Source organism: Hemibagrus wyckioides, linkage group LG22 (assembly GCF_019097595.1).
Source record: "Hemibagrus wyckioides isolate EC202008001 linkage group LG22, SWU_Hwy_1.0, whole genome shotgun sequence".
Lineage (NCBI taxonomy): Eukaryota > Metazoa > Chordata > Actinopteri > Siluriformes > Bagridae > Hemibagrus > Hemibagrus wyckioides.
In genome coordinates, this window is record NC_080731.1 from 12,467,071 (window position 1) to 12,491,839 (window position 24,769).

At 39.0% G+C, this 24,769-nt stretch overlaps 2 protein-coding genes across 3 annotated transcripts in view; both read left to right on the forward strand.

Moving 5' to 3' along the window:
- Positions 1–7,965, forward strand: part of erap2 (endoplasmic reticulum aminopeptidase 2) — a 9,990-nt gene extending 2,025 nt beyond the window's left edge. For both annotated transcript variants that reach the window (XM_058375581.1, XM_058375582.1), the window contains 18 exons: positions 1–268; positions 382–520; positions 1,374–1,508; positions 1,633–1,753; positions 1,845–1,999; positions 2,938–3,051; positions 3,147–3,278; positions 4,038–4,169; positions 4,270–4,338; positions 4,421–4,596; positions 4,712–4,791; positions 4,891–5,074; positions 5,647–5,803; positions 6,166–6,350; positions 6,515–6,676; positions 6,785–6,925; positions 7,320–7,401; positions 7,496–7,965. The exon at positions 1–268 is cut by the window's left edge and continues 325 nt beyond it. In XM_058375581.1, the coding sequence (XP_058231564.1) occupies positions 1–268; positions 382–520; positions 1,374–1,508; positions 1,633–1,753; positions 1,845–1,999; positions 2,938–3,051; positions 3,147–3,278; positions 4,038–4,169; positions 4,270–4,338; positions 4,421–4,596; positions 4,712–4,791; positions 4,891–5,074; positions 5,647–5,803; positions 6,166–6,350; positions 6,515–6,676; positions 6,785–6,925; positions 7,320–7,401; positions 7,496–7,642 (2,579 nt within the window). In that variant the 3' untranslated portion in view covers positions 7,643–7,965. The remainder of the gene's footprint in view (positions 269–381; positions 521–1,373; positions 1,509–1,632; positions 1,754–1,844; positions 2,000–2,937; positions 3,052–3,146; positions 3,279–4,037; positions 4,170–4,269; positions 4,339–4,420; positions 4,597–4,711; positions 4,792–4,890; positions 5,075–5,646; positions 5,804–6,165; positions 6,351–6,514; positions 6,677–6,784; positions 6,926–7,319; positions 7,402–7,495) is intronic.
- Positions 7,966–9,808: 1,843 nt separating this feature from the next.
- lnpep (leucyl/cystinyl aminopeptidase) lies at positions 9,809–24,293 on the forward strand. Its single transcript, XM_058374789.1, has 18 exons — positions 9,809–10,221; positions 12,723–13,548; positions 13,673–13,811; positions 14,548–14,679; positions 14,883–15,003; positions 15,160–15,311; positions 15,738–15,851; positions 16,144–16,275; positions 16,369–16,500; positions 16,578–16,729; positions 17,178–17,269; positions 17,458–17,641; positions 17,807–17,963; positions 18,102–18,280; positions 18,885–19,046; positions 19,130–19,270; positions 19,350–19,431; positions 19,521–24,293. The coding sequence occupies exons 1-18, from the start codon at positions 10,203–10,205 to the stop codon at positions 19,650–19,652; spliced, it is 3,048 nt and encodes a 1,015-aa protein (XP_058230772.1). The 5' UTR covers positions 9,809–10,202; the 3' UTR covers positions 19,653–24,293.
- Positions 24,294–24,769: the final 476 nt, after the last annotated feature.

The following is a 24,769-nucleotide window of genomic DNA, read 5'->3' on the forward strand; positions in this document are numbered from 1 at the left end:
TGAAGAACAATACAAACTGGGTGGTACTGCACAGCAAGAACCTTGATATCATTACAGCTACTGTACTGGATGAGAGTGAAGCTCACTTGTCTGATAAAGTGCTTCCTGTTCTGGAGTATCCCTCCCATGAGCAGATCGCCATCTTCTCTCCTAAGATTCTGTCTTCAGGAGAAAAGTACTTTCTTTATTTGGAATTTGGTGCAGCATTGGTTGATGGTTTCTATGGCTTTTACAGGAGTAGCTACAAAACCGAAGAAGGAGAAACAAGGTTTGTGTGACAATCTCATGTTAGTTGGTTTAAATTAAAGAAATTGTTTGAACATCTAATAGAGGAAAATAATCATTTCTTGATTGCTGTCCATTGTGTTTGATTACATCCAGGGTATTGGCATCTACTCACTTTGAGCCAACCTCTGCACGGCTGGCTTTTCCATGTTTTGATGAGCCCATATTCAAAGCCAACTACTCTGTCCGGATCAGAAGGGGAGCCTCACACATTGCCCTATCCAACATGCCCGTAGTAAGATGTGATAAAAAATGAAATGATGTTAATTATATGATATGGCTTTTACTAGATCTCAACCCGGTTGAAAACCTTACTTTAGAGGAAGGGACTTACATTGTGTGATAAAATCCATTAGAAATGATGTGTATTGCACTTGAAGTGGAGTTTCCTGATTGGCTAATACAACCAGACACTTATCAGAACATCTACACTATATTGCCAAAGGTTTTGGGACATCTGGCTTTACATGCACGTAAATGTAATATAGAGTTGGTCCACCCTTTGCACCTATAACAGCTTCAACTCTTCTGGGAAGGCTTTCCACAAGGTTTAGAAGTGTGTTTATGGGAATTTTTCGCCATTCCTCTAGAAGCACACTGGTGAGGTCAGGCACTGATGTTGGACGAGAAGGCTTCGCTCACACTCTCCACTCTAATTCATGCCAAAGATGTTCTGTCAGGTTGAGGTCAGGACTCTTTGCAGGCCAGTCAAGTTCCTCCACACCAAACTCACCCATCCATGTCTTTATGGACCTTGTGTTGTGCACTGGTGTGCGGTCATGTTGGAACAGGAAGGGGTCATCACCAAACTATTCCCACAAAGTTGGGAGCATGAAATTGTCCAAAATGGCTTGGTATGCTGAAGCATTAAGAGTTCCTTTCACTGGAACTAAGGGGTCAAGCCCCAGCTCTGAAAAACAACACCTGAATTTGGAGGGGTGTCCCAAAACTTTTGGCAATATAGTGTATTTTAGTGATGATCATCAAGCAAAATTAATTTGGATGAAATATTTTGAAATGTTTATAAGTATGATAACAGCTGCTTTAAAATCTGCATAATCTCCTAAAAATTGCTTTCTCTCATGTAGGAGCAGACAGTGAAATTAGATGGTGATCTGTTTGAGGATCGGTTTGAAACAAGCGTACGGATGAGCACTTACCTCGTGGCCTTCATCATCTGTGACTTCAAGTCTGTCAGGGGACGAACTGCAACGGGGATTGATGTAAGTCTGATAAGTTGTCAGTATTTATCAGTTTTGCCAGCATTACTGTTTCATTCTGTGACATCCTGCAGCTTTACAAGGCATCGTTCATGTTGAATGAGTGCAGTCATGTGTTCATTCTTAGGTTTCAGTTTACGCTGCACCACACAAGTGGCACCAAACCCACTATGCTCTTGAAGCTGCTATAAAAATTTTGGAATTTTATGAGACGTACTTCAATATCTACTATCCACTCCCTAAGCTAGGTAAATATTCCAGTGCAGTTTTTCCCCTTTCTCTTAAATTTCATATTCTGTGTTCATGTGCTGCATTTACTTTTCTGTTATGTTCCTTCAGATTTGATAGCAATTCCAGATTTCCAGTCTGGAGCGATGGAAAACTGGGGTCTGACCACATACAGAGAGACATCTCTCCTCTATGATCCAGAGCTTTCCTCTACCTCAGACAAGCTCTGGGTTACTTTGGTGATAGGACATGAGTTGGCCCATCAGGTTAGCACAGCACATGGGACACAATTGGGTGAAAAAGGAACTAAGGGTAATAAAAGTGAGCCAGGATCAGTGTTGCCAGGTTGGGTAGTTTTCTGCTGTGAATTTATAGTAGAAAAAATGCCATGGATAGGTGAACTTACTCAGATTGCCATGAAATAGATTAAAGGCTAAACATTTGACTGTCAATAATATACCATACTGTAGATGTTTGGGGTTTTTTCAGGTGGATTTTAAACAGCTGTTTGGCTGAAAACTGTGGAGAATATTCCACACCAGATAGAAAACATATCACCAGAGAACAAAACATGAACTGCAGTTCACAAGCTGTATTGTTTTTTATTTGTGACCTGAGAATAGTGTGCCACACAAAAAAGCTAGACCTTCCTTACCATGCCTTAAAATGCATTTTTCCATAACCTACTGCAGTCCATGTGAAGGAACTCTCTTTGTATGTTCATTGCTTCTTCATTATTTCTGTATTAAATACTTAATCATCCTGGAAAATGATGCTTTCAGAGGCCTTTTTGCCTTTTTTTCTAGTTACAGCAAACCTCTCAGGACTGTGATCAGACAGTGATTTCATTGTGGCACAACTGCAGCTCAATAATAAAAGTGAACTGCACTTATGATTGTTTTTTATTTATTTATTTATGAATGAGCAACATAAGGGCAACGCGATGAAGATTTTGCCTTTTAGTGTGGCCCTACCGTCTCTATTACTTTTCTATCTGGCATGGAATCTTCTCCATAGGAGACTATAAAACCTTCCTTTCAACACTGGAAGCCACTGGATCCTTGTGATACTAGGAATTACTAAGATTTACTAATTATTCTTAAATAAATTTCTTAATTTGCTTAAAGAAAATCATTATTTTATATCCACACTATATCTGTGATGATTATAATTTTGAGTCTCTGTAATGTGAACTGTTCTATAGTGGTTCGGAAACCTGGTAACTATGGAGTGGTGGAATGATATATGGCTTAACGAGGGCTTTGCACAATATATGGAGTTTGTTTCCGTCGAGGCTACATACCCGCAACTGAAAGCAGTATGTTTTTAAATCCTTAAGTCTTTTATTTTTAAATCTTATGCCCCAAATTAAAATGTTTCACCAGGATTTATTCTTTTTGACCTGAATTTCAGGAGGATTATTTGTTGGACATCTGCTTCTTAGCAACTGGTCGAGATTCACTCAACTCATCCAGAGCGATCTCTTCTTCTGCAGAGAACCCCACTCAAATAAAGGAGATGTTTGATACAGTGTCTTATGACAAGGTGAGTCTCGACTTTGAATCATTTCCTCGTGCATTAGGACTATCATCTATATAGACATTCCCTAAAAAACCACACACACATTTAAAGAAAATTTTAATCTGGTCACTCAAAAAAAGCAACATGAATAAATTCTCAAGCCACATTTTAAACACCATTTGCTTAAACCAACTGGAAGCAAGTTGTAATGAAGCGCCAGAGGCATTGTTTGCAGAATCCATCAGCGGGATTTATTAACAGCAGAATCGACAGGAAAAAAAATGTGGTCAAGAAAACAAAGAGCAAAGTAAAAACTGGAAAAACACTGTAACAAATCCGAAGCGCAAAAACAGTACAAACGAGATCATACACAGTAATCCAACAACACAGGGCTAAATCAGTGGTCAAAGAACAGGCAAGGTCAAACACAGTAATCCAACAAAGAATCCTGAACGCTCAGTATGTCACCTAGGAACGATACTTTGCGTAGATGTGTGTGTGCGTGCTGCTTAAACGTCCGTGTGGGAACCAGGAAATGGATCACGTGACCAATTAAAACTCAAGTGAGGGCTCCCTCTGATGTTCAGATTCCAGATGGGATGTGACACAAGTATTAAGAGTGGATATGTAATAAGATTTTGATCTGGATATCCAGTGATGCATTTGACTATAGTCTTATCATATGTGGTTATCATAGCCCTATACAAGACATAAAACAACCAGGTGTAAAAAGGTCAGCCAAAGTTTCCCTGCTAATAATTAAAGTTTGTGTTGAATGTTTAGGGAGCATGCATTCTACACATGCTGCGGAATTTCCTGACAGATGATGTCTTCCAGAGTGGCATAGTCAGGTACCTGAGGAAATTTCAATACAAGAACGCCAAGAATGAGGATCTGTGGGACAGCCTGATCAATGTAAAAAGTTTTTTCCCCTCTTCCTTTTTCAAGAATGATGGAATTCTGCTTTTATAATTAGTTTCTAATGTGAAGTATTGTATGTTTCTCTGCTCTACAGACCTGCTCTGAAGAGGATTTTACATTGGGAGAATACTGCTATAGTGACAGGCAGGCTACCAAAAATGCTGTATGATTCAATTCACACTTAAGAGTCTTATATGTTTGATTATGAAAGAGTAGATTGTGTGTAACTCATCACTTGTCTGTAGTATCTGTTTGCCGGTGAGCATATAGACCTGAAAAAGATGATGTACACATGGACTCTACAGAAGGGCATGCCTTTGGTGACGGTTAAGAGGCAGGGAACCAAGCTGTACATTGAGCAGGAGAGATTCATAAAGACAGTCCAGCCCAGTGACCCACAGTGGCCCTCAATGCAAGCTGGGTAATTACTGAAAACCTTTATGTTTGCTTAAACCTTAACGTAGTAATAAATAGTTTCTGTGCTTGTGTGCAGTTTAGTTTAGAAAGAATAATTTCTCATTCTTTGATCTAAACAGCTATCTATGGCACATTCCTTTGACCTACAAAACCAGCCACTCCAGTGAAGAAATGAGGCATATATTAGAGACCAAATCAGGTCTGAACTACTACAAGATGATTGATTTTCATTGAATTTGATTTAACTCATAGAGTCAAGTAAGGAGGCAGTTTTATGAAATGCTTATTCACTTCTCAGATATGCTGACCCTCGATCAGGAAGTGGACTGGGTGAAGTTTAACACAGACATGAACGGCTACTACATTATCCACTATGATGCTGAGGGCTGGAGTGCACTAATCAACCTTCTGCAAGTAAACCACAGTGCTGTGAGCTTTAAGGACAGAGCCAACCTCATTCACAATGCCTTTCAGCTGGTCACGTAAGCTCTTAAACACAATATATCTGTTAGAAATCTGAAATGGAATATAAATGCATGTTGCTACAAGCTATTAATATTAAGCAATATTTCCTGGTTTGAACACAAGGTGTCGTAGTTAAGCCAAAAACAAATCTAAAAATGGGTCAGCTCTCTATCTTCTAGTCTTACTTCTCTAAAATATTCATTGTTTAAGACTATTACTGATATAGCCACTGTACACACTGGCTAGATTAATATATTTTATATTTAGGTTTTTTCTCACCTAATAGGATAATGCTTTACATTCAAATATGTATTTAACTAAAAAATAAAATCGTAGTATATCAGTGTCAGTCAATTAGGCCGCATTTTATTCCTGTAACAATAATAACATAATTACCTGATCTCAATTATTTGAGCTATTTAATGTGATTAATTGCGATTAATTGTTTTATTTCCTTTTTTATGTAAATCCTTGCTCTGCACTATTTTTAATGTTTTTTGGAAAATATATACACAAAATATGGCAATGATTCGCAAAAATATGTACATGTTCTGTTTCTTTTCTACATCCTTTTATTTCATCTCACCAGGGCAGGGCGCTTGCCACTGAACCAAGCTTTGGATCTGATCACCTACTTAAAGTCTGAGACGCACAACGTTCCCCTCCTTCAAGGCATCGGATATTTAGAATCATTTTACAAGATGGTAGAGAAGAGAAATATAGCTGATGTCACTCAAAATCTCAAGGTATCCCAGCGTCATGTGTCAGGCTGATGTTTTTAACCTATTAGTTACACACTACTGCATCTGTATTACTAGCAGACCACACTGTCAGTTTGTGATCAGTGGTTCCGCCTAACTAAATTAATGTAATGTGCCAGACGTCCCTCAGCAAGACATTTCCAGGACGTTAGAGTCAATCTAATTTGCTACTCCAAGTTAGTCTTGTGCATCTCAGTTAAAGAAGAGTGTTTATTTCAGGCTGTTTGTGGTTCTCATGTGAGATGGCAAAAATCCTGCCATAAGGCCTTTTTTTCACATATTGGATTGAAAAAATTGCATCGTGGAATGAAAATGACCCTTGTGTGTGATTTGCTTTTGTCCCACAGACCTACATCCTGCAGTATTTTAGAAACGTGATAGACAAGCAGACCTGGAGTGACGAGGGCACAGTCTCAGATAGGAGGCTGCGCTCAGAGCTCCTGTCCCTAGCATGTGATCTTGGTTATTCTCCCTGTATCGAAAAGGCCAAACATTTCTTCCAAAGTTGGATGAACTCTAATGGAACAATCAGGTCATTTGAAATACTCTAATATACTTTAATTTTTTACTTCCTGTTGATTTGTGCTCATGATCCACATATTTTGTAACTGATCATAAATTCCATACTAACAACACTGTGTGTGTGTATCTGAGTTGATGGTGAATAGTTTACAGAATGTGAATTGGTGTCTATAGCTTACCCACTGATGTGGCTGAGACCATCTACACAGTTGGAGCCCAGGATAATCACGGATGGCACTACCTACTGGAAAAGTATGTGCTTTCCATAAGTGCAGCAGAGAAAAGCAAAATCCTCTCAGCACTGACAAGCTACAAGGATCCCAAAAAGCTGCAGCGGTATATTATTATCTATCCAGTTATCCAGCACTTCATTTGGATAACATACTTTGGATTGATGTTAAACATTATGCTTTACATAATGGATACAACTGGATTTGATTTCAGGCTGCTGGAGCTTGGAATGGAAGGATCGGTGATAAGAGCCCAGGATTTATCTACAGTAATATACACTGTGGCCAGAAATCCAGAGGGTCATTTTCTAGCTTGGGATTTCGTGAAGAGCAACTGGAATAAACTGGTAGAAAAGTAAGTACAGTATAGTTCAGAATGTCAGTATACACCGATCAGGCATAACATTATGACCACCGACAAGTGACTTGAATAACAGTGATTATCCCCTTATCATTATTTTACGCTATATTACTAGGCTACTGAGAAGTCCTTTATTCTAAGCACTTTCCTATGACCGAAAGCTTTGATATATCAGTTCCACAGGTTTTTCTTTGTTAAAACTTTTGTTTTTAAATCTGATTATTATTACCCTTAGGTTATGTGACGCATTTGCCATGCAAGCCAGAGTCTGACATAGCTGTTCTCAGTAAAAATTGTGTGTACTATAGAGTTTCAGGGGAAAAGAACGGGTGATTTCAGAAGCATGTGATTAAGATGTGCAAAGATTATATATTTTTCTTCTTTGCAGATTTCAACTTGGATCATTCTGTATCAGAAATATAATCATAGGTACAACCGGGCAGTTTTCATCTAAAGAAGAGCTCGCTGATGTGAGTTTCATTTTGTCTATTTTAAAAGGATTCAATATCTTTATCACTGTTATGCGGAACCCTTACCCAAAACACGCGTGTCCTGATTTTCCAGATCAAGGATTTCTTCGCTTCCATTCGCGAACAGTCGTCTCAGCTCCGTGTCACTCAGGTGGCTGTGGAGAACGTGGAGAAAAACATTCTGTGGCTGGAGAGGAATTTGGAAACTCTGAGGACGTGGCTTCAGAAGAGACTGAATTAGAAACTTCACCTGCTGCACAATATCATGCTGATGAATGAATAGAAATTTTCACACATTTTTTTTATAAACAAAGAAGATATTTCATATAAGAATGCAGTACTTGAAGCTGTGATGAGAAAGTTTTACCTTCATTAAGCATGTTTTGAGTTGTTTTGTATTTCAGGGTAAATGGATATACGGGGAAACAGAAATGTGTTGCCTGTGTGGTGATTAGTGTTTTGTAGTCTTTAGGTTTTCTAAAAAAAATGATTGTTAACTATTGAGGCTTAAATATGGTTTGATAGTTTCTGATTTGTTCATAAAATTAAACGTAAATAATTGGGTCATCGTTTTGGCTTCCTGAGTCTGGCTTGCTTTTGTTTTCTAATTTGCATGTAGCATCTATGAGGAAAAAATACACAGATGTCTACATTCTTTGTTTGTTCCTTTAGTCTGAATGTGGAACAAAATATTTTCCTGAAAAGTGACACCATGTCAAAAAAAAATGGCTACGGTAGATTTTCCGTTTCCGGTTTTGTTTGCAGTTGTTGGCATTTGCACTTCCTTAAATTAAGCTTCTTAAAAATCCACACTGAATGAATTCCTTTTTCTTAATCTTTCTGACTATCATGTGATCTTAGTGCAGCAGAGCTTTAGTCCTTTAGTCTGTCTGCACATCCTTACACATTACTCAAACAGATCAGGTTCCACAGGTTAACTAATAGATTGCTATCGAGCCAAGTCGCTGCTGAAAATGGTGAAGGGAGAAAAGTATTGAATGTTTTTGCCTATTGAACACCATTGTTACTGTTACTGTCAGAGTGACAGATATCTTCATACAGGAATAACAATACAAATATGAACAAAAATACAACACCAACACACATACTAACACCATAATTGCTGAACGTGTCACATACACCGATCGGGCATAAAATTATGAGCAGTGAGGTGAAGTGAATAACACTGATTATCTCCTCATCATGGCACCTGTTAGTGTGTGGGATATATTAGGCAGTAAGTCAACATTTTGCCCTCAAAGTTGATGTGTTAGAAGCAGGAAAAATGGGCCAGAGTAAGGATTTGAGCGAGTTTGACGAAGGGCCAAATTGTGATGGCTGGACGACTGGATCAGAGCATCTCCAAAACTGCAGCTCTTGTGGAGTGTTCCCGGTCTGCAGTGGTCAGTATCTATCAGAAGTGGTCCAAGGAAGGAATAATGGTGAACCAGTGACAGGGTCATGGAAGGCCAAGGCTCATTGATGCACATGGGGAGTGAAAGCTGGCCCGTGTGATCCGATCCAACAGACGAGCTACTGTTGCTCAAATTGCTGAAGAAGTTAATGCTGGTTCTGATAGAAAGGTGCCAGAATACACAGTGCATGACGGGTCAGGGCTGTTTTGGCAGCAAAAGGGCGACCAACAAAATATTAGGCAGGAGGTCATAATGTTATGCCTGGTCGGTGTATTTCAAGATAAACATAAACGGATATATAAACAAAGATTAAAAAATGTGTCCAGGGTGGAGTTTTGCTTTAAGATGTATATATATATATATATATATATATATATATATATATATATATATATATATATGTCTCTATCTGAATCTGTCAGTGATGATCCTAACATAACTTTCAACTGCATGTAGTAGATAAACAGCCAGGACTTTAGCCCACAATCATATGATAGCATTGTGAGAGCCACAATGAATAATAGTGAAAGAAATTGACCGCATGTGATAGCTCAAATTGGTGGGCAGTGACTACAGGTGCTACACTGTGTTCAGTCTTTTTTGCTCTGGCTATGGAGTCTGTTTGCTTCATAACCCAGTTGGAATATGGATCCATAGGTATGATTATATTCTAATTTCTTTCATTTTGGGAACTAATCCTCCTTGCTTCCCTGTTAGGATGGCTAGATGACATCTCATGCAATACTTTCTAGACTTCTTCTGTGATTAGTTCAGTGTCCTGGTCGTGGACTGTCCCTCGTAGTGCACTGAACCTAGGTCACTTGTGTATTCTGTGTGTATTCAACATGCATGAAGTGGGTGTATAGGAGCTGATAAAACACTAGTATTGTGCAGTGGGACTAAGAGGACCAGGGTTAAGATCCTTTATTTTAGCTGAACACTGATTCCCAGCTCAGAGAATAATAATTAGACAGTGTAGTACTAGTGCAAGCCGCCTGGAGCAGTGCTAAATGTAAACCAGAGCACTTTAGCACTCTGGGGAAGAACAGTTTGTGCTTCTAAAACAGGAATTGGAACCCGTAATGCTTCAGTCCATGTGCTGTTCTTTCACTGATATCCACAGAGAGAGAGTTTATCTGTTTATTTCAATCCAGCGAAGTGAAAGAGGACAGCAGCTCATGATGCTGGAAGTGAGCTAGCTTGTTAGACAAGCTAAGCCAGTTTAGTTTAGGACAGGGGCTCAGCTGTTTGTTTGGGTTCAATCGAGTGTGCGGATCTGGGGCTTTATTGTTATCATCATCATCATCATCATCATCATCATCATTATTTAATAAGCCTTTGCTGTAGACGTTTTATACACGCCCGGACGTGAGCTGACATCTAAATATGGATCCGTTTGAAAATGGTAAGGCAGCCAAAGTACCGAGCTAAGCTCTCTGTTGTTGTGACGTACAATAATAATATGTAGCATTACTCCGAACGCTTAGCACATAAAGCAGGTTTCTTGTAAAGCCAGGCTGTTTGTGATGCACTCAAGTTATTCACGCTGTTATTGTAAACACTCTTCTGTTGATCTGACCTGCACGCTGTGGAGCTAAGCTAGTCAAGTAAGCTAACGCGCACACAAATGGCTAGCGTCGTGGTTTTTCAGTGTCTGGCTCAACTTAAAAGGCACGGAAGGGGGAAGTTCGATGTGTAGTTTCGTATTTAGAGCACGAAATGTTGCTGATGTGTGTAAAAAAAAAAAAAAAAAAACAAACAAAAAAAAGCTACTGATATAGGACTTGTGTGAGTGAGTAATGTCGTGTCAACAACACGAGAGAGTCTCGGTGGCCATAATTTACAAAGCTTCGTTGTCACTTAAGGTCACAGGAGATAAGCAGCTCCTTTCGCTTGACTAGCTAGATCACACACACACACACTGGACGTACACAATCTGAATGTTAGCTTTTTGTCACACAAATTAAAGTGAATAAACCTTAAAGATAATTTAAAGCACGTCAACAGTTAGTTTTTTTTAGTTCACACTGATCAGGCATAACATTATGACCTCTGACAGGTGCCGTGAATAACGCTGATGATCTCCTCATCATGGCACCTGTTAGTGGGTGGGATATATTAGGCAGCAAGTGAACATTTTGTCCTCAAAGTTGATGTGTTAGAAGCAGGAAAAATGGGCAAGAGTAAGGATTTGAGCGAGTTTGACAAAAGGGACGAATTGTGATGGCTAGACCCCTGGATCAGAGCATCTCCAAAACTGCAGCTCTTGTGGGGTGTTCCCGGTCTGCAGTGGTCAGTGTCTGTAAGTGTCCTTAAAGTCCTGTAAGTTGTGTAACTTAAAGGATCTGCTGCTAACATCTTGGGGCCAGATACCACAGCACACCTTCAGGGATCTAGTGGACTCCATGCCTTGACAGGACAGGAATTTTTTTGGCAGGAAAAGGGGGACCACAGTATTAGGCAGGTGGTCATAATGTTATGCCTGATTTGTGTAAGCTTGAATGTAAAAAAAGTGGTCTTTGTACTTGATAGTACCCCTGTTGTTTGTTTGTGTTTGTTGTTTTTTTGTATATCCGAACCAGCTACACAAACACAAACCAGTACTTGCGTGTAAATAATGCTGTACTTACATTCACATCCTCTCCTTGGGAAAATCTTCTGCACATGCCACAAAGGATGATTGTCCTGGAAAACAAAATGATCTGACAACAGCAGTCAGTCACGACACAAATAAAACTCAAATGCCTGCATCCTCATTTATTTTAGTCTGAAGAAATATTTACTTTATGCTTTCTAGTTTGTCTGCAATGCATAATGAAAAGACATCGCAACATGGACGCAATTGATTTAATATTGTAATGTGGATAAAATACTAAAGTTTTACATTTGATCTACAAAACAGCGCAGAAGTCCATGCTGTATTTTTACTAGCTAAGATAAATCATTTGCTTCCTCTTGACATGCCCGAGTTAATGTAGAATTCAAGGTGTCTAATGAGTAAATTTACTTTACACACACTTCCAACAGACAAACAGGTCCCAAATGACAAGTCCTAAAGGAATATTGACTTTTCATAAAGCTGTAAAACATAAAAGACTTGAGAGCGTTGTGCATATATTTCAACAACAGCTTATATTTTCCATTGTACAGAGCACAGCTGAATAAGAAGCAGGAGGTTCAGTTTAATCTGTTTTGTAAAGTATATAATAAGGAGTAAAGCCACACCTGTGTTTTGACTGCATGAGAGTAGCTGATATAATTGTTTTGTTTGCATAAGCAGTGGTTTATTGGGTTTCTCTAGGCCAGGATTTGTGATAAGCAGGGGAAAGAGCAATGTTTTTAGCATATATAAGCTGCATTAAGTGCTACTGGTTAAATAGCAGGGCAGAAAAGTCTAAGTTCTCGGTAGAGTCTGTTTTAGTGCGTTTTTATAGTGAAACACAGCCTGTTTTTCTCACAACATCTCAGAGGAAATGAAACAAGGAAGACTGTGGTCATGTTTAAACTGGGTTGGTAAATCTACATGTAGGCGTCTGACTAGTCGAGAAGCCAAACTTGGTCCACTTTGTTCAAATGTTTCTCTAAATATTTGCTTAATATTTCAGAATGTTACCCAGTAATATAAGAGATCTACATATATGCACCTAGACACGTAATGGCATGTGTCTCTTCACTGAATTTCTCTCTCGGGTCTGAGTATTTATTGATGTGGTTAAAGTGCTGCTTCTATTTTGTTTTTGCACTTGTGTGCAAAATGCAAGCTATATGAACTTTTGCAGCTCTCCCGTTTAGCTTGAGCGATACAATCCCCAATGTCAACAGGAAATAAGCTACCAACATTGTTATTGTTATGACACAAACTGTAAAATTTAATTCTTTTTGTGTGGATCTGATTATCGTTCTCAGACCGATCTCCACTTCCCCGGAATATGATCGAAAACAGCATGTTTGAGGAGGAACCTGACGTTGTGGATCTAGCGAAGGACTCGCCGTCCTACCCCATCGATTCGGATGACGTCGTTTATGAGCCACGCAGCTCCAGGCTGCTGGTACGCGGCCTTGGCGAGAATGAGCTGGAAGAAGATGAGGAGGACTACGAGTCTTCAGCTAGACTCCTGGGCATGTCCTTCATGAACCGCAGTTCCAGCCAGCGCAGCGCCGCAGCCTCCTACAGCCGTCAGCATACGTCCGGGTCATGCTCGATGCCTTCTGTGAAGACCATGGTGGTGGGAGTCTTACTCCTGGTCCTCATTGCTTCATTTGTCATGGTCATCTACTTCCTGCCCAGGTGCACCTTTTCCAAAGAAGGCTGCCACAAGCACAACTCCTCCATGGAAGTCATCTATCCACCGTCCAAAAATGGTGAACTCTTCCCCTGGACATCCCTGAGGCTCCCAACCAGCGTGCGTCCTGTGGACTACGAGATCTCGCTCCATCCCAACCTGAGCACCATGACTTTCACTGGGAGTGTAGCCATCACTGTGGTGGTCCTGCAAGAGACCAAGAAGGTGGTTTTGCACAGCTCCGGCCTAAAAATACAGAATGTCACTTTCCAAGGCAAAAAGGTGGAGATCTTGGAGTACGAGCCTTGGCAGCAGATTGCTGTCAAGTTCTCAGAGGAACTTAAAAAGGGACAGAAGTATGTGCTGAAGATGGACTATTTAGCAAACCTCTCCAGCAGCTATGATGGTTTTTATAACAGCTCTTACACTGACGCGGGTGGAAATAGAAGGTAGACTTGATTATTATTGCAGCTGTTCCTTATTTTATTGATATTATATCGTTATTAGTAGTAGTGGTAGTCGTCACAGTGGGTGTGATTTATCATGTTTGTTTTTCTCTTGCTTTTTCATCAGAGTTTTGGCTGCTACTCAGTTTGAACCCCTGGCTGCCCGCAAGGCTTTTCCTTGTTTTGATGAACCTGCTTTTAAGGCTACATTTCTAATTAAGATAAAGAGAGAAGCAGAGTACATCAGCCTTTCTAACATGCCTTTGGTAATATCCCCAGTTCATTTGTGAGTTGTTTTTGGGTGGATGCTAAAAAGAGAATGCCTGTGCAATATTGCTAAATATATACTAAATCAGGACACTGTAACCATCTCTCTCTCTCACACTCTCACACACACACACACACACATTCTCTCTCCTCTCCCTCTCCCTCCCTCCCTCCCTCCCTCTCTCTCTCTCTCTCTCTCTCTCTCTCTCTCTCTCTCTCTCTCTCTCTCTCTCAAAATTTCCTAGTAGGGAGCAGGTTTTCTCATAGTTCACTGGGCTGCCAGAAGTTTTGGAACATGACCATACTGCTCACCCTCTCATATTCGAAAGACAGAAGTTTATAACCAGTATATTAACAGCAGATCTGTACTGTAGAGGCCACACAGCATGTTCTCACAGTGCTGATTAAACCAAATACCACAATATATCGCCCAATGCAGACATACAGATATGTTGAAAAATATGTTGAATGGAAAACTAGGGACATGGATATATAAGAATGCTATTTAAGCAAAAAGTATGCATGCAGTTATATTGAATAATAACACACAGAAATCGAAACCTTATCTATTTTTTTTTTTTTTAATAAACATGAAGAAAGTCCTTAAAAGTCTTATTTTGGTGCTTAAAAAGGCCATGTTTTTTACGTGGATTTAACAATGTGTGCCATCATCTCTTCCTGTCATTGAGGGGTCACTGATTTTTTTTTTTTTTTTTTTCCTCCTATTGTTTCTAGGCCAAAACTAATAAGCTGTCAGGTGAACTTTTTGAGGATGTGTTTGAGAAGAGTGTCACTATGAGCACCTACCTGGTTGCATTTATTGTGGCCAACTTCACCAGTGTCAGTACAAATGTCTCGAACACTCTGGTATGTACTTTTTGTACCTGCTCTACAGCGCTTATGAATATGAATACTTTTTTTTTTTTTGTTTTGTTTTTCAAAAATGTGCATCCAGGAAGAATAATCATGTCTCGTGTGTGTGTGTGTGTGTGTGTGTGTTCATTCAGTTTTCTAATTCCTGAATAGATTAAGTTGAATATCTCTGCTCCTCTTTATCACATTTTCCACAGGTCTCTGTATATGCAGTTCCAGATAAAAAAGATCAAGCCAGTTATGCGCTGGAAACAGCCACCAAACTGCTGAAGTTCTACAATAGTTTCTTTGAAATTGATTATCCATTGCAAAAATTAGGTGAGACAGACTCCACTGTACAGAACCATAGCAAATGGAAGCGATTCAGTTCAGCGTGTGGTCACGTATCCGTGCCGAATGTGTTTACTCGTAACTCAATTTGTGCTTGGATTTATTTTTGGCAAATTTCATTACTCGTCTCTCTTTTATCAACAGACTTGGTGGGCATTCCAGACTTCCTCGCTGGAGCAATGGAGAACTGGGGTCTCATCACATTCCGGGAGACAACACTGCTCGTGTCTCATCGTTCCTCACCCATGGATAAACAACTAGTGTCCTCCGTCATTGCTCATGAGCTTGCACATCAGGTACATTTTCCTTATTCTCAGTGTATCTAGTCATATACAAGCTCTCGGTTAATGTGTATATAGACGTTACACAAATAAATAGAGCATAAGAGGAAGTAATAGAGTTCACTGCTGCCTCTGACTTAGCTTGCTTTGTCAAGAAAAATGGAACAAAGCCTTGTATTTAACATTTCCACACTGATTAATGAAGTATTTAAGTATTGTTTAACCAGCAATTTTTATTCTGAACCATGTACTAATGCTGGGTAGGGCTCTCTGTGGTCGTGTTGAGTGTTAAGACATTGACTTATTAAATCATAAATGGCTGTAGATTCCATTCCACCCTCCACATGTTACTCTATTGGATTGACTTGCATAGAACTGCAAAATAAAACATATTTTAAATATTTTTTTGTTCGTTTGTGTGTTTGTTTTTTCCTGTTTAAGTGGTTCGGGAACCTGGTCACTATGCGCTGGTGGAATGACCTCTGGCTGAATGAAGGATTTGCGACATACATGCAGTTTTTGTCTATTGAGAAAGTCTTCCCCAATCTTGACATTGTAAGTGTTTGTTAATCATGCCTCCATATGTCACAATAACTCGTGTATATAATTTATAAGTCATAATAGCTGCTACATGTGTACATGAATTTAATGAATGCGTGCACACACTCATCCTGCACAAATACTGAAAGCACTGGTTTAGGTGAAAAGCTGGCTGATTCAGCAGTTGAACACATTTTTCTTATGTCCTGTTGATATGAATGAATTTGCATCATCATTCTATTTTAAAGATGCTGTCTATAAGCATTCTAAATCCAGCTTTATAATGTCTTGGTTTTCTCCTTTTCAGGACAACGAGTTCCTGAATGTACGCTTCAGAGCCCTGGCCAAAGACGCGATGAATTCATCACATCCTGTGTCTGCTAAAGTAGCTGCTCCAGAGGAAGTGGAAGAGATGTTTGACTCTGTGTCCTACGAGAAGGTTGCTCATTCTGAGCATGTTTCTTCTTGTGTCCTTCAGGCCACCAACTAGAAACTAACCTTGTCCTTTTCATTATCTTTTGTTCTCACTCAGGGTGCCTCTCTTTTACACATGCTCAATGCGACACTTGGCGAAGGAGCGTTCAAGAAAGGAGTGATAGAGTATCTGAAAAAGTACAATTTCAGTAACACGGAGAAGGAAGATCTGTGGGACAGCCTTTCACAGGTACAGCCTTCTCCATGCCTGAGGAATTGCTGAATATTAATTACACCTCATTCACCCCATTGTCTCTGCCGTTCCAGTTCACAAACCCCCGCATGAATGTGGCAGAGATTATGAACACCTGGACTGTACAGAAAGGTTTTCCTCTGATCACCGTGAACCAAACAGGAAACCAAGTGAAAGTAACACAAGAGCATTTCCTCCTAAATGCTGGCAATATCACAGATCACAGGTATTTGATCAAATCAGTATTCGCTCTTTTTAAGGTGGCCAACACCAGTCTGAACAGGACATACCATTGAACTGATGCATGCGAAATACCAACACAGTCCCCAAAATTTCTGACAAATAGGTTTAGTTTTTTCCTTTTTTTAAAAAAATTGCATTGTGTAAATGTCATTGTTCAAGATTTTATGAAAAATCTCAGCTGAAAGTTCTGCAAAGAAAGGTCAGCCAAAGCAAGGCTCACTGTTAATGTACAAAAAGTTCCTAAAAAATGCCAATCATTGTATTAACCAACCCTGGGATTAAGCTGTGTTCTCATGACAGAGGCATGTGCACTATAAAAACACCCTTTTGTCATGTAGCAGGGTCAAGAATTACATCAAATCCTAATCTAATAAGATCCGATGAAAATCAGCTGAGCTTCTCATTCAGATGTGTCTTTGTTCTCCTCACAGTGACTTGTGGTACATCCCCCTGACGTACGTCAATAACACTTGTACCAGCTCCATCTCCTGCAAGCAAATGTTTTATTTTAAGAACAAAATGGGTAAATATATATATTTTTTTTCTGGTTTTACTCTTGTAACCATAGAAACCTGTCTCGGTCCAGTTTGATCATCGCATTTTGGACAGTTGAAATCATGTGAAGAAAATGACAGAGCTCTTGTCACAGCACTAGATATTAACCTTGTTTTTAAATAGATTTTTTTTTTTCTTCCCCCAAATCTTTTTCAGCCACCTTTAACATTTCAGGCAGTGTGAAGTGGCTGAAGTTTAACTACCGGAGTGAGGGATTCTACATAGTGGACTACGGAGATGAAGGCTGGAGCGCATTGATCACAGCCTTGAAGGAAAACGTCGACGTTCTTCCACCGGAGGACCGAGCATCTCTCATTAATAACATCTTTGCTCTGTCAAGGTAGCATTTGGCTTTTATCCAAGGTTCAGGAAATTCCTAAGATACAGTAATGTAGATGAATACATACTTAGGAAGTTTGCTATTAAAGGTAACATCAGAGCTACCGAGGTAAAGCTTAATCAACGGTGAAAAAAAAGTGCTATAAACTTTATTTATTTTGATCAGGCTAGGTAGGGTGCCCTTCAGACAAGTGCTAAATCTCTTGGAGTATTTGAAGAACGAAACCAAAACGGCGCCGCTGACTGAAGCCCTGATGCAGCTTGGCTCCATCTACAGGCTGCTGGAGAAAAGATCAGATTTAAATCTAGTGGCCAAGCTAAAGGTTGGTTTTTCTTACAGTTCACATTCCATCGTCTAGTTCTGATGTATTGAGTAATAGTTTTGAAGTTCTTCAGCTCAGTTCAGGTGCTGATAAAAAATAAATCCAGTTGCGGCCGTTTATTCTCTCTCGTTTCTCAAGGACTACATTTTTGATAATTTCGGCAATCTGATGGACAGCCAGTCATGGGGAGAGGAGACCTCTGTGTCTAAAGTGAGTCTGAGGTCAGTCCTGCTGGAGACAGCCTGCACCCTCAAAAGACCAAACTGCACCAAGAAGGCCAAAGAGCTCTTTGATCAGTGGAAATCCTCGAATAAGACGTAGGTTTGAGCTATTAAATGTAATATGTATATTATTTGAGGTGTTTATTATTATTATTTAATTAATAAAATAATTAATTAAAAATCAATAAAATATTGTTTATTTAATTTAGATTATTATTATTATTTAAAGCTCATCTAATAAGCTTTTTCCATAACTGTTTTTATATTATTTTATTTTATTTTAGTGTTTTTTAATTTAGTTTAGATTTATTTGTATAATTTTATTGGGGCTTTTCTTGTTTTAATAATGAATGAATCTATCTTTATTTTAGTTTAAGTTTCCATTATTTTAGTTCTCGATGGGCGTGGGTGACGTCCGTGTTTGTATTTGTTCAAGTTAGTGTTTTTCCCCCCTGAAATTTTAATCCCAAACAATCCCTGCTCCAGAGTCATTCTTCTGTCAGTTACTATAACTTTACCTTAAATAAACTCTTATTTTAGTTTCATGCTAAAATTCCAGTACATGTTAACAGACAGGTTTTAAGATCTTTATCAGATTGCTGTGAGCTTGCTTTCTTTTCTTTCTTTCTTTTTTTTTTTTTGGACATTCCTGTGCCACAGTGATATGTATATGAGATATGTATTTCTCTTCCTTCTTCAGGATTCCTGGAGACCTCCTGAGAGCAGTTCTGTCTGTAGCAGCCCAAACTGACGAAGATTGGACCACGTTGTACAACTCTTATGTGCGCTCCCTATACGACTCGGAGAAACGCAAAACACTGGAGGCTTTAGCCAGCACTCAGGACATGCAGAAAATCGCATGGTAAGACTCCGATACATCAACCATCCATCGGCAACTCAGAAAGATTCTTGATATGTTCACAAGGGAAATCCTGTTTCTTCTAGGATCTTAAAAGCAGGTCTTGATGGAAGTCTGATTCAGACCCCTGAACTTCCTCTGGTGATTAACAGAGTAAGCAGACATTTCACAGGTTACCTGTACGCTTGGGATTTTGTGAAGGAAAACTGGGATAAACTCACACAAAAGTAAGTATCACACAAGAAAATTCCTGAAATGATTGCAACATGATCCGATAATTCTAACCAGATTTCCCCTTTTTTAAAGATTTCCTATTGGCAGTTTCTCTTTGCAAAGCATAATCATGTCTACAACCAGCCATTTCTCTACAAAGATGCACCTTGAGGAGGTTGGTTTCATCAAGGAAATGGGATTATTGTTTAAAGTCTACACAAATTGATTGAATTCTAAAACATTACAATTTGCATCTCTGCTCAGGTTCAGAGGTTTTTCAGCTCTTTGAAGGAGAGAGGATCTCAGATGAGGAGTGTTCAGGAGGTCATCGAGAACATTCAGCTGAACATCATCTGGATGAAGAACAACCTGGACACACTCAGGAAGTGGCTGTAGGCCCAGAGGGCCAACTTCTTAACACACCAACACACGCACATACCCCTCAGGTGATGAGGCCGAGCACTTGTGAGTGATGTTACAGCGATCACGGCCAGAATCCAGTGTGTGCAGAGATGTGTCACAGATAAAGAAATCAGATTTTTGTTACTTATTCTACGGCTGTTTTTTTTTTTTTATCTAGCTTTTTTATCTGCTCACTGAGATAAGCTCTCATCATTTTCCATGGAAATCCAGAGGTGCTATAATCTTCCGTTTAGCTGTAGCATTTAGATTTCTATGTAAATTACGTTGTTCTGCTTTTTCAGGGGTGACACCGAAAGCATAGGCAATTCATCTGGCAGAAAAGAGCTATATATATATATTCATAAAATAAGCCTTAAAATCTCTCTACCAATATATACTCACTGTCCAGTTTAATAGGAATACCTGCTCATTTACGCAGTTAATCAGCCAATCATGTGGCAGAAGTATAGTGCAAAAGATCATACAGTCAAGAGAACCATTAGAATGAGGAAAAATCGATCTCTGTGACTTTAACAGAGGCATGGACTTTTTTTTACCAGAAGGGCAGTTCGAGTATTTTAGAAAGTGTGAGCATTCTGTAGTCCATCAACCCCAAGGTTTGATGTTTTGTGCATGCTGAGAGAACGTTAACTGAAGTTCTTGACTTGTATCTGCATACCTTTATACATTGTGCTGCTGCCACATGATTGGCTGATTGGATAAAATGCTTAAATCAGCAGGGGTTCCTAATAAAGTGGGTGGTGAGTGTATGACATACTGTGGCAAATTTTGCTTGCTAGGATTTTTTGTTAGCACCTCTGGAAAACAAAGGTTAGGAAAAGATTGTGATCATCAGAGTGTAAATAACAGCACATTGGTTTCTCCTCTGTTGGTTATGGGCTTCCTCTTAAGTGCACATGTTCCTGCGCCATGTCTTTCCTGCTGCTTCAGGTCATATGAGGAAACTCCGTTGACCGTTTTTATTTTTTATTTTTGTGTGGCCTGTCTCTGCACACATGCTGCTGTGGCCTGTGACTGTTTGCACTATTGGGAATTCCAGCTTGCTCAGGGTTACTCCAGGTCGTAAACGACGGCGCATGATGGCTACAGACCAATCCACTCAGTAGTGTCTTTTCAACATGCCTTTCGCATACGTTGCCAAAAGAAATAGTCATTTAAGGGGGATATGACTTCTGAATCTGAGATCATGCAACTGGGGAAGCATTTCACCGAGATATCTGTACAGTTTTATCTGTATGGATGTGTGCAGACAATCAGTCTTGTAAGGCATCTGCAAAACCATTTTTAAAAAAGAATTTGAATGGAATTTGCAGTGCTTGTAGTTGGTACTGTGTAAATACTCTCTTGCCTTAGCAGTTTTCCTCATAAGCCTTAGCCGTATTGATTTTTATTGTGTTTTTCAGATTTTATGCAGTCTTGCACAAGTCAGAAGCTTTTATTTGACATGACAGATTAAGTGTGGATAGAATAGTTTTGCTATGCACATCAGGAATGAAGCTTATTACATATATTTATATATATTTATATATATATTTCACACATCAGGAGCAAAGACAGTGTCATTGAATCATTCATTTCAGCTGCAAATTCCCTGAACGTGCACTAAATGTTGAAAAAAGTCACTTAATGTGTGTAGTGAATATTTGGCGTCATTTGCGTCAAAAAAATGAGGCAATTTCGGCTCAAAATACCGTAGCGATTAGATTCACAGGTGTCATCTGTGTTGGCAGTATCTTTAGATTTTGGGTCTTGCACAGATTTTTATCCTGCTGGTGCAGGACCATGTCAGTCTCCTCCTCTTTAACAGTGATGTGTACAAAAAGCTTCTGCAAACTACTGAAAAAGTAGTTTGGCTGGAACAAAGACCCACAGACACACCAGCCCTTTAAAGATAAAATCATAGTATCATGGTTACTCGAACAGTTCAGTGGAAAATTCTTCATGTCTTGCTATCAGTAAAAAAAAAAAAATAATAATAAGTAATTTTATCCACTTACCCACACCTCTGTAGGTTCTTGAAAAGTTTTAACATTGAAGTTGAGTTGAGTCTTGAGATTCTGTCCATTCTCCTGATAAAAATCCTAATTACAGGATTATCTATCCCTGACAAAAGAGACCAACAGTTAATGCTGCTATATGCTCTCCAGATATAACTCTTTGATGATGTCTAAAAACACCATTAGATTTTTGTCTACAAAAGTAAAAATGTTAGCAGGATTTGAACATTTGAACACCCTGACATCACTCTATATATATATATATATATATAATATATAAAAAATGACATCTTTAAATTTAGTATTAATCCATTATATTCTAATGCATCTAGTATATAAAATATATATATATATATATATATATATATATATATATATATAATGTATGTAGTATCTAATGCAGGTAGTAATTCTAATACCACTTATTATTATTATTATTATTATTATTATTATTAATTTTTATTAAATATTATTAATTAAACTTGGTTTTCAGTTTTTTCAGAGTTCCCCAAATTTTGGCTTCAGATATGAATTTTAGTTCTTCACTATTTAATATTAATAATCCAAAAAAATAATTTTCCTGAAGAGATGAGTCCGTTTTTAAATGAATCGGTGCATTTTATAAATCATGATCCTGCGTGAGAACTTCTTTTCGCTGTATTTTAGTGCTGTTGCCATATTTTAGAGGGTTCTCACTGAATGTATTAGCATTGTGACTTTGCAGTAGAGGGCTTTGATTAGGAATCTGATGGTTTTCTAGAAACTGTTGCATCGCCGCTGTTTTCCAGTCTGGAATACTGTTTAGTTACACGGGATATTAATCACTGTGAGTTTTTTGTTATATGTATATATGTTTTTGATTTTAGCAGACATGAAGGCTTGTGCTCAAGAGCGCTGAGGTAGAGGCCAGTTTTTCTGACCACTGCTTCAAAATGTACTTCATTCAGGATATATAGTGAATTCTTCGGACAGTTCCACTGACCTCGTATGGCTATTAGCCAGTAGTAGTACTGCATCCATTAAAAACAATAACTGAATCCAAGTCAAGAAGAGGGTGCAACTTTACTGTGATTATTAAAGTCATGTTTTAGCCCCTGAACAAGGGGCTAAGGTGAACAATGATATAAAAAATCTACTCTCCCTTGTTAAAATGATGGGTTTTGGGGATGTAGGAAGATGTGATGATTGATGAATCAAGTTTGAATTGTTTCTGTCATCAATGTGAAATTACATGTATAACCAGAAATATTTAGGGGGGGAAAATGAGCCACATTTTATGTTTTGAATAGTTACAAATACCAGTTGATTTTAGTGTGAAACATTCAGGTGTAGGTGGCACGCTGGCTTTAGTCGTTAGTACGTTCGCCTCACATCTCCAGTGTCCCGGGTTCGAGTCTCGCTCCCACTCACTGTGTGTGTGGAGTTTGCATGCATTGCAAGACATGCTTCTAGGCTGATTGGAGTCTCTAAATTGCCCGTAGTGTGTGAATGAGTGTGTGCTCTGTGATGGGTTGGCACTCCGTCCAGGGTGTATCCTGCCTTACACGCCCGAGATAGGCACAGGCTCCCCATGACGGAATAGATCGGATAAGTAGTACAGACAGGTTTCTGCTAGTAAGCTGAAAAGGGAAAGGAATTTCACTCTTTTTTTCTTCTTACCCTGAATGTTATCTTCTTTCCCTGGATTTAACATCACACTGAAAATGGAAAACTCTGAAATTTCTGGTCGATCATCAAAAACTGCCTTTTTAATAGGGGTGTGTAGATGTCTTATATCCATTGTATGGAATTGTACACATCAGCTTGGATTGTTCTCAAGACGTTGTGTTTGCGTGATAGTGAACTGCCTGTCTGTAATTCTCCTGTGAAAATGTTCAGAGGAGTGTTTTCTGCACTCCAGCACCTGTTTCAGCTATAAGCTCTCAGATGAACGAATGGATGTGTATTGTTTCATTGGTAAATGGTCGATTTTCTTTGCTCAGTCATTGTTACAGATTGAATTCTCCATTTACCCACTGATGCTTTCTGTTTTTGTGCTTGCTTTGTCCTTTTTTTTTGTTGTCATTTTGCATTTGCATCTGTCATTGCAGTGTCCTAATGAACATGAATATTTGTTTCTATTTCTATGTCTTTCATTGCACGTAGTCTTGTCATCTGTCAGTGTCATTCCCATATATTTTATGCATAAACGTTACACTGGATTTGCCCGCACATGAATTAAAGGTTTGTACAGAATACAATTACTGTCCACTTTGTTAGGAACTTATTTATGCAGTTATCCAATCAGCCAATCCTGTGCATGAAGTCATACAGATACGGTCCAGAGTTTCAGTTAATGTTCACATTAAATATTAGAATGAATGAATTAGAATTGAGTATCAATCTAACAAACATGCCATGGTTAAAGTCACAGAGATCACACATTTTTCCCCATTCTGATGGCTGATGTGAACATTAACTGAAGCTCTTGACTCATTGCATTATGCTGCTGCCACACGAGTGGTGGATTGAAGAACTGCATAAATGATCTGATGTAAAGGTGTTCCTATTAAAGTGGACACTGAGTGTATATATACACTGTCTTTATTAAAAGGAAATAAAAAATATCTTTAAAGTATCTCAAATAGACTTGTGACTTATTTATCAGTTCAGTAGCTGGCCAGAGTTCTCAGAAAAGACACTTTGCGATTTCTGGTTTCTTGTTAGCATGAAAAGTTGCGTTCCAAGTATCGCAGTATATTACTTCTGTAAATGAAAATGATTCAAGTTGGCATATTGGATCCCTGGTGGTGCAGCGGCAGGATCCGGCTCTCTCACCACCACCACAGCCCAGGCTTAGTTCCCAGTCTGGGAACCGACCTAACAACTGTCAGTGCCGGTCCAAAGCCTGGATAAAATGGGAGGGTTGTGTAGGAAAGAGGCATCCGGTGTAAAACTTATAAAAACTGAACAGGGAGCAACCGAAGGACAACAGCAACATAAATAGTTGTCATATTGCTGTGGTGTAGGACTAATCCAAAAAAATCAAGGAAAATGCATCGCACCACCCCCAGTGTTGATTATTTCTGCAATACCATATTCTGTCATATTTTA

What these genes read in the sequence shown, in the direction of transcription:
- lnpep (XM_058374789.1), top strand. An exon ending in TGTGGGACAGCCTTTCACAG is followed by an intron (nt 16,501 to 16,577) that starts GTACAGCCTTCT and finishes CTGCCGTTCCAG; the next exon opens with TTCACAAACCCCCGCATGAA. An exon ending in ATCTAGTGGCCAAGCTAAAG is followed by an intron (nt 17,964 to 18,101) that starts GTTGGTTTTTCT and finishes TCGTTTCTCAAG; the next exon opens with GACTACATTTTTGATAATTT.